General features: G+C 25.1%; 1 protein-coding gene across 1 annotated transcript; it reads right to left on the bottom strand.

Annotated features, from left to right (window-relative positions):
* Nucleotides 1-773: 773 nt before the first annotated feature.
* OCT59_021149 (uncharacterized protein) lies at nucleotides 774-3733 on the bottom strand (the record flags this gene model as incomplete). Its single annotated transcript, XM_066149659.1, has 5 exons — nucleotides 774-2544; nucleotides 2615-2975; nucleotides 3064-3236; nucleotides 3329-3401; nucleotides 3497-3733. The coding sequence occupies 5 exons, from the start codon at nucleotides 3731-3733 to the stop codon at nucleotides 1541-1543; spliced, it is 1848 nt and encodes a 615-aa protein (XP_065990545.1). The 3' UTR covers nucleotides 774-1540.
* Nucleotides 3734-9233: the final 5500 nt, after the last annotated feature.

Here is a 9233-nt window from a genome sequence, read left to right as displayed (position 1 = left end):
TTATAGGGAATGGTCGGAACCAATAATTCATTTTGTAAAAATTCCAGTGTTGAAAATGTTGGTAAGATTAGTAACAAACATTATAATCTTATGGATAATAATAAACTTTTATTAAATTATTTCTTTTAATTTGATGGTGATGATGACCCTTACTAAATTTTTCTATTTAAACAAACTCATTGGTCCCAGTGAGAAGCAACAGGTGACTGCTAGTAATTAAAAAAAATAATACAATTCATTCTGCTTTAGAATGTTTTTTTTAAGAAAGAAAAAAAAAATGTCATCAGCAGTATCTGTATTATGTCAAGTCAAATCCAAAGGATTAGATGGTGGATTTATCAATGGTTTGGCAAACTATATGATTTCACCAAAACATTTATTTTATAAATACAAAATTTAACATTTCTTAATACAATGTATAGTTATTTATTGGTATTGTTCATTTCAAGTTATTGTCTCACATTAAACAGTTTAGAAACGCCCTGTCAGGGACTAAGGCAACTTGCTATTAGTATAGATGAAATTTTTTCTTTGTTAGAAAAGGTTTATCACCATAATAGTGTAGTTAATCGAAAAATAACTAGCCGCAACATGATCTGGACCCGGCTCAGGCCTAGATCGTTGTGGAATTCCAAGGGATTTTTTGCGATTAAACCGGGTCCGGATGATCGGCAATCAGGAATTAGGCTCCGTTTTTCGGCTAACTACACCATTATGAAATCACATACCATTTTTAATTTATTTCATAATAAAAAAAAGTTGACTCGAAAAAATTCAAATAAAATTGGAAATCGTTTCCTATTTTTAATTTATTTTCTCTAAAAAGTGTTTTTATAAATTCAAATATTCATGTCTTTATTCTTCTTTTTGTAAAAGAATTTCTCAATATCTCACTATAATTAGTTATAGTTGCATTAATTTAGAGTTATGATGATTTTGTAAATTCTAATTTTGAAAAAAAGAAGCGATCATTAAAAATTTTAGTTAAAAAAGGTCTTAGTAAAAATAATACTTATAAGGGTTTTAAAGAAATGTAGTGTTCATTTTTTTATATGGGACCTTCAGTTATCAAAAAAAAAACTATCAAATGGACCTATTAAAAAAAAAGAAGACTATACCATTTTATAATAGATGGAATAGAAAATCAGGATAATTTTATAGATAATAATAAATAAAGTATTTCAATTATTATATTATAAATAAAAAAATTCTGATTAATAAATTTCTTGCCAAATTTATTCATTTTTTTTATTGGCTATAATTTGTTGTAGTTGATAAAAAGAAAATCCGTTGAAAAATAGAAGGTTCGCGATAAGTCTCAATGTACTTCCATTATTAATAGATATGTTAGATCGAAAATGTCTTCTTACGATTATGTTTAATTATAAAAGAAAGTATATATAATAAAATAGGTAAAAATTTTAACTATCATTATTTTAGGGCAATGTATTTACTATTTTGTAAATTTTTATAAAAATAAATACTGTAAACTAATGATCTAAAATTTTAAAATTTGAATGAGAAAAGTTTATTAAAAAACTTATTTTTTTTGAAGTCTTTTTAAATTATTTTTTGCTAACTCATATCCTTGTTTGGCAGATTTTTCATACCAATAAATCGCTTTATCTATATCTTTTGCAATTCCATCTCCTTCTTCATACAATACAGCAAGATTATTTTGTGCTACATCTTGTCCTAAATTTGCAGCATTTTGATATGATTCAAATGCTTTTTGTTTATCAATTTTAGTTCCAATACCTTCATCATAACAATATCCCAACATCATTAATCCCATTATATGTTCTTCTTCAGCTGATTGTTTAAACAATTCAAAAGCTTTATTATAATCTTTTTCAACACCAATTCCATCTTTACATAAAATACTAAGATTATACACTGCATCTATACTTCCATTATTCGCAGCTTTTTCATAATATTTATAAGCTAATTTTTCATTTTTTATAGTTCCATGTCCACGTTCATAACACGAACCAACAAATAATTGTGCTAATGTATGATTTTTTTCTGATGCATTAATAAACAAATTAAATGCTTTATCATCATTTTCATTTGTTATAATTCCATAAAAATTAAAATATCCAAGAATAAAAATAGAATTTGAACTATTTTGATTATTTAATAACCAATTATAAAATTCTTGTGAATTTAAATTATGATTATTTAAATATTCAATAGTTTGTTGCTTTTCTAATTTCCATCCAATTCCTTTATTTTCTAATTTATAAATAAAATCATTTATTTCATCAACTATAATATTAAAATCTTTTTCAGTTGAAAGATTTTCTTGTTTACTTGATATTGCCATAGAATCAATTTCTTTAGTATTCATTTTATCAAAATTTTGAATAAGTTGAGATAAATCTCGTAATTCTAAATTATTAGTACTTATAAAAAAATCATTTTCTTGTTCATTTGACATTTGATGGTTATCTACTATTACATCTGATTTTGTAATTATTGCATTTAGCCAATCAACTACTTGATATATAGTTGGACGATTATCTGGTTCCCCATCCCAACATTCTAAAACCAAACATAATTTAGAATTAATAATATTTAGAATATAAAATTTAAAAATTAAAATATTACTCACCGGTATAAATTTTAATATATTCTTCAGGAGTATCAGGAACAACAGTTTCTCTAAGACCTTGCGAAATTTCCACAGCTAAACCAACATCATATTCTTCATCCTCAACATAGAAAGGAGGTTGACCACTAGATATTTCCCAAAATAATACGCCTATACTATAAATATCACTTTTTTCATTTAATGAGAACATTTGTGTTGATTGATTATTATTATTTCTTCGTCTACTAAAGCTTTTTGGATCGACATAAGGAACCACACCAAATAATTTAGATTGAAGATTAGATGATGCTCCAATTCTTTTAGATAATCCAAAATCTGCTAATTTGATTGTGTTATTACGGACTAGTATATTACAGGAGTGCTATTAAAAAAACATATATACTGTATATTCAATTTTTTTTTAATTAATAATACAAATACATTATGATTAATGATGTTAAATAAATTACCAAATCACGATGCACTATTTTTTCATTATGCAAGCATGATACGGCACAAGATAACTGGTATGCCATATTATATTTGTCATCCCAAGTAAGCTTGTTAAAATTTTTCTTTAAATAACTTCGAAGAGTACCACCGTCGGCGTATTCCAATACTAACCGATAATTATTATGATTTTCTAATGAATAAAAGAAGTAATTACTAAATAAATTTTTGTAAAATTTTGCGATTAAAAGAATATTATATTTATCAAGGTGATGTTAATAATACCTAACTCAAGTTTTGTTACTCCATAGCAACTAATAATGTTATCATGGAAATCAACTTTGCGTTGAATTTTTAACTGAATAAAATATATATATATATATATATTTGAAATAAATATATTAGATAAAAATTCATAGACGAAAAAAAATGTATTATACTGCATTAAAATACCTCACGAACGATTTCTTTCATGGTGAAGTTATTAAGACTAATAAATGATTTTAATGCAACTAGTTTTCCTGAATTTTTCCAATTTGCACGATATACGTTTCCGAAACCTCCAGTACCAATATGTTGAATATTATTAAATTCTTCATATTCATAAAATTTTAAATATTCTTTATCAACAGCTTCCTCAATCCAATTAATCCATTCATTTGTATTATTTATATTTTCGGTATCTTGCATTTTGATATTATCGAACGTATTGAATAATAATAAGCTAACAGAAAGTTAAAAAATGAAAGTAAAAATTGTTAAAGTTTTATTGTGTATGCCTATTATATTAATTTTTTTTCTCCGAATAGTCGCACAACGTACAGCGTGATTTTTAGTATTACCAAACAAAAAAGTCGCCATGGTACCGCAGTACCGCAGCAGTACCGCAGTAATTTACATATAGACGTCATCGTTAAAATTTATTATTTGCAAGATTTAAGATAATTTTTTTTCCATAAAAAAATAAATCTGTTAAGAGATTATCAAAAAAAAAAAAAATTATGATTCTTTTTTTTAACTTTAGTCTTACATACGAAATAGTTAAGTTTGTTAGACTTGAAATCAATTTTTTTATTATTTTTAACTCTTTAGATGGTCAACTTCCATTCGAAGATAACGAAGATAAACTCCCTAGTCCTGAAGGTATATTGAAAAATACTATAATTTGTATTATTATTTTCAATTAAAAATATTATAAGTCACATAATTATTTTCGGTTCTATTATTAAAATATATACAACTTTTTTCATAGAAAGAAAATCATGATAAATTTTTTTTTACGTTATTTGAATAAAATTGAATAAATGATTCCTATCACAATCATTCCAACAATATATTTGGAATTTTTTTTTATTATAAGATGAAAGAAAGAGTATTCTGATTTATCAAAAAGTATCATTACATGGTTTATATTTATATTGTTGTTTAGAATAATATAAATATAATAAACGTTACCTTTTTTTAAAAAAAATTTATTTTTTTTTCATTTCTTTCATATTGAGAAAGTTTCAATTTCCAAATTAGAAATTTTCCATTCATCAATTAAATGAATAAGGAGGATGATGATTTACAGCCAATTTTTTTGGTAAAATATATTATCAAATTTTGTTGCTATCACACTGTTAAAACTTTAATATTTGAACAAGTTATTTTAATTGTATGAAAATATAATTCAATTAACGGTAGTGATAAAGTAATAAAATTCAGTAAAGAAAGAATTTCGAGTTTTAGTAAATAAATTTCTTTTAAATTATTAACGTCAACACTATTTTCATTTTAAACAAACTATGAAAACAAATTTTTAATTCCGCTAGATTAATAAGAATCGAAATTGTTTGAATAATTGAAGCGCAATTACAAAGTTCAATAATTCTCAAAGAATTAGAATAATAAGAATTATCGTGTTTAAATTTATTTTCTCTCAAATATTTTGTGAGAGAAAATAAATAGCACTTACATTATATTAACATTGTAATTTATCTTCGAAACTGAATTTTTGCTGCTTTTTGACACCAATGAAAGGCTTTTAAATTTTCAGATTCTATACTCTTCTTTCTAATTCGCTCAAGGAAAGTAATTTCGGATCATTCCAGCAATACATCTCGTGGAAAACTGTAAACCTGCGTAATATTACGGTTAAAATATTTCAAAAATTTATTTCCCACACAAAATTCAATATAAAAGATTTTTGATAATTCAAGAATTATATCCTCAAGGCAAATTATAATATAAATCTTTAGAGTTAAAAATGATAATAAAGATTTGTTTATCATTAATATCACCAAATATACCTTCGATTAATTTATTTATATCTCTTGAAAAAATCAATTGAATACAGTCGCCCACTGGTTATGCCGAACCTACAGTATATATACCGAAAACTTGTTAATATTAATAATATTTGTAAAACTATTTAAAAAATATTGACAACTATTATAGCGAAATGTAATACCTTAATAGTTTATTATAATAAATAATTTTAATTTTTTCACTTTTTTGCAAGCTATGTTCGTATACATGGGGTGAATTGGGTTCCTTGTTATCTGAAATAATTACGCCCACATGTATTGTATGCTCGATCAATTTTTTTACGAAATAATAAGGTTGATTTGTACAAAAATTTTTGATAAATTACTTATTTAACAAGGAGCCTTTTATCCGAACTCAGAAAAATCCACTACACCTTGGGAAAGAATGAATTTCCATCAGAAGAAATCACATGCTATGAGACACATTAAAGCAAGAATGATAACTTCACTTTTAACACTTTTACTATAACGAGTGATAAGCATGGCGTTAGTTACTCTAAAAAAATTGATTTTTTACTGCAACTTCTTTAAATGAACAAACAATTGTTTCACAAAAAAAAACGATATTATTAAGGACAACCTTTTTACTTGTCGGAATTATAGGTATCCTACATTGTGCATGAGAGAATTCTTTAATACACGTTTCAGGTTAGTTATTTAATTTTTTCCGTTAGAAAATTTTACGAGAAATTGTGTGTAGAATTTATTACTCAAAATACATTTATAAATGGGATATCATTCTTAAGTGCCCCGAAAAATAAAAATAATCTAATTTGTTTTCAAAAAAAAAAAAATTACATAAAATTGAATCTTTATTATCAGACGACATGTCCTCAAGTCAGCAAAACCAAACCAAAGTTAACAAAAAATATAAGAAATGTAATGAATGTAATTAAGAAAAGAATAATTTTATACGAAAGTCACCAAATTTGTTACATTTGTTACAATATAAAGACAATACTCAAGCCTAAAAAATTGGAAACAAAGTCATTGACGATTTTATTAGGTATACTCAAAGTGATGGTGTTGCTATGACAAGTAAAATGGAGTTTGTTCCTTATGATCAATTCAAAAAATATAAAATTTATTGCTGAGGGAGGATTTAGTAAAATTTATATGGCTGCTTGGGGTATATAGAAAGCATCATGTATTGTACGGTTGATTTTTTCGCATGTATGAATACATGTGTAACGAACGAACATTTATCAATATTTCAAAGTTATTGTAAAAAATGAGCCATATCCTTTTAAAACAATTTCATATTTTTAATTATACTTGTATATTTTTTAGTTGATTCAATTAATTACGTCAAAAGAAATGAAAATAAAATAATAAAATGTATTTGAAATATGATATTCTAATAATCTAACGATCATGTTTATCACATTCTAATTCTTACTCGAGAATTGTTATTTATTTCAGGAACAATACTGAGACTTTTTCTGAAATTACTTTAATTACTTTGGTCTTTCATTTGGCTCACGTCTCCAACAATTCCATCTAAATAAATAATTTGCAGTAAAAGAATAATCGAATCAAAATACATAATTTATCGTTAAAATTTTATAAAGATTATTAAATTTAGTATTACTGTTTGGCTTTTCCCTTATACTATTTAGAATGTTTAATGAGGTAAATTAATTAAATTATGATCGCTTCTTGTTTCAAATTTGAAAGGTGATAAACTCATAAATAACTTTGTTAATTGATAAAAAACTATATATGTCAGATTTCTTTAATTATATGGGGTTTAAATCAATATCTTAGGAACCATATACCGTCACACGCTTCGTATCATTGATGTACTAGAATATTAATCAGTTGCTAAGAAAATAAGAAAATGAAAATAATTAATATAGTCTGCCGTTTAGAATAGTCTCCATACAAATAATTTGAATTGTGTAACATGAAAACCCGTGCCTGCGTGCCTATGAGAACCCGTGACAGGCGTGACATACTTGCGTCTGATCTATTCCTTATTTATTATTACACTAAATCGTTACGACGTTACGTAATCATTACTTTTCATTCACTGTTAAACTTATTTTTTATATTAAACCATATATTTTTATTTAAACCTATATTTGCGATCCACCATCTTCTCCTAGATATGACTTTTTTAGTAGAATTAATAAATTGAATGCTTTCTTATAATTTTTCATGTTCATTATTCGTCACTTTGTTTATTTAAAATAAATTCAATTGAAAATAACTAAAATTGAATTTTCATCAATCATGTTTTTATTGATTTTTTAAATAAGATTTAAAAATAATAACAAATTAATAATTTTTTTTTATCAAATTATTTGAATAATAATAAAGATACTATCTAATTCATTAAGGCCGTTCCAATTTAATATTTAGTTTAACGTCCTCCCCCCCCCCTCTATTTTTGAAAAATTCAAGGGTGATTTAAACATATATGTTTGATATGTTTAAATATGCTTAAAACACCCCCTCCTTTACTAAAATTTAATAGTACCGAGAATTTCCGATTTTACCGAAAATTTCCGAAATTTTTAATATGTTTAATTTTCATGTTTGTTTAAATTATCCCCCCCCCCCCCTCAAAATTTTTGGCCGGAAAGGACGTTAAACTAATTATTAATTTGGAACGGCCTAAGTATGACAATCAAATTTGTTAAAATTGTATTCGCTGAAAAAAAAAAATAAAAATAATAAAAAGCAAATTATTAATTTTAAATTATCATACTAAGTATAGAAAGTACGATAATATGGTTATTATAGGACCCAGAAATATATATATAGGGGTCAGGTGATGAAAAAATTTTTTACTATGAGCTGTACGCATTTTTTCAGGGCCGGAATTATGATAATGTCAGTCGGTTACTATAATAGGAAATAAAATTCTGACTGAAATTATCAAAAATTATCTAAAAAAGGAAAGATTTTCATGATTTTTTTAGTTCAAAATACGCAAACTCAAACCTGACCCTTTTATATATATTTCTGGGTCCTGTTATTATATCGGGTATATTTTTCTTTTTTATGGTCATGAGGCGTCAAATACTACGCCTAAAGGTCAAAAATTTATGTCGCACAACATGAAGTTTGATCAACAATTTGCATTTTATTAATTTATTACGGTTTGAATGAACGAACTTAAAATAATTCTTTCTCTTCCCTTAATTTATAAATTACATTATGTCCACTCTTCGATATGAATTAATTTATGCAACAAATAATAGAGCAATAACATTAACAGATGCTAATATTTACAATGATATACACAAACAATTTGAATTTCAAAAACAAACAGTCCTTGCTGATAAAATTCTTACAAATGATGAAAAAACTGAAGCAATAAGAAATTTAACTAAAAATTATGATCGAGATAAAGTTATGAATAATGATGGTACAAGAAGAATTTGTGAAAATTGTAACCAAGAATGTTTAGCCACATTACATTGTGAATATTGTGTCCGAAATTATTTAAAAGAAAATTTTTCAAATTGGACATCTGGGAATGATGATATTGATAATTTAATACAGAAATGTCAAACGGAATCACTCATGCCAAATAAAATAGTTGAATGGATTCCATATAACAATTTGAAAAATATTAATTATTTAACAAAAGGTGGATTCTCTGAAATCTATACAGCAGTTTGGATTGACGGAGCGTATGAAGAATGGGATTCTGGAAAAAAACAATTAATGAGACTCAAAAATTATGGTATAGTGCTTAAAAAATTAGAAAATGTTGAAAGTGCAAATCAAAGTTGGTTTGAAGAGGTTTGTATTATTATATTCTAAATTTATTGTATAAAATTATACAGTCATTATATTAATATGAGTATTTTCACAAATTATTATCTTTTAGGCTAAATCACATTTAACTATAAGTAATAAATGGGCAG

This window comes from Rhizophagus irregularis, chromosome 3 (assembly GCF_026210795.1).
Source record: "Rhizophagus irregularis chromosome 3, complete sequence".
NCBI classification, from domain to species: domain Eukaryota; kingdom Fungi; phylum Glomeromycota; class Glomeromycetes; order Glomerales; family Glomeraceae; genus Rhizophagus; species Rhizophagus irregularis.
This window is presented reverse-complemented; position numbering and strand designations above follow the sequence as displayed.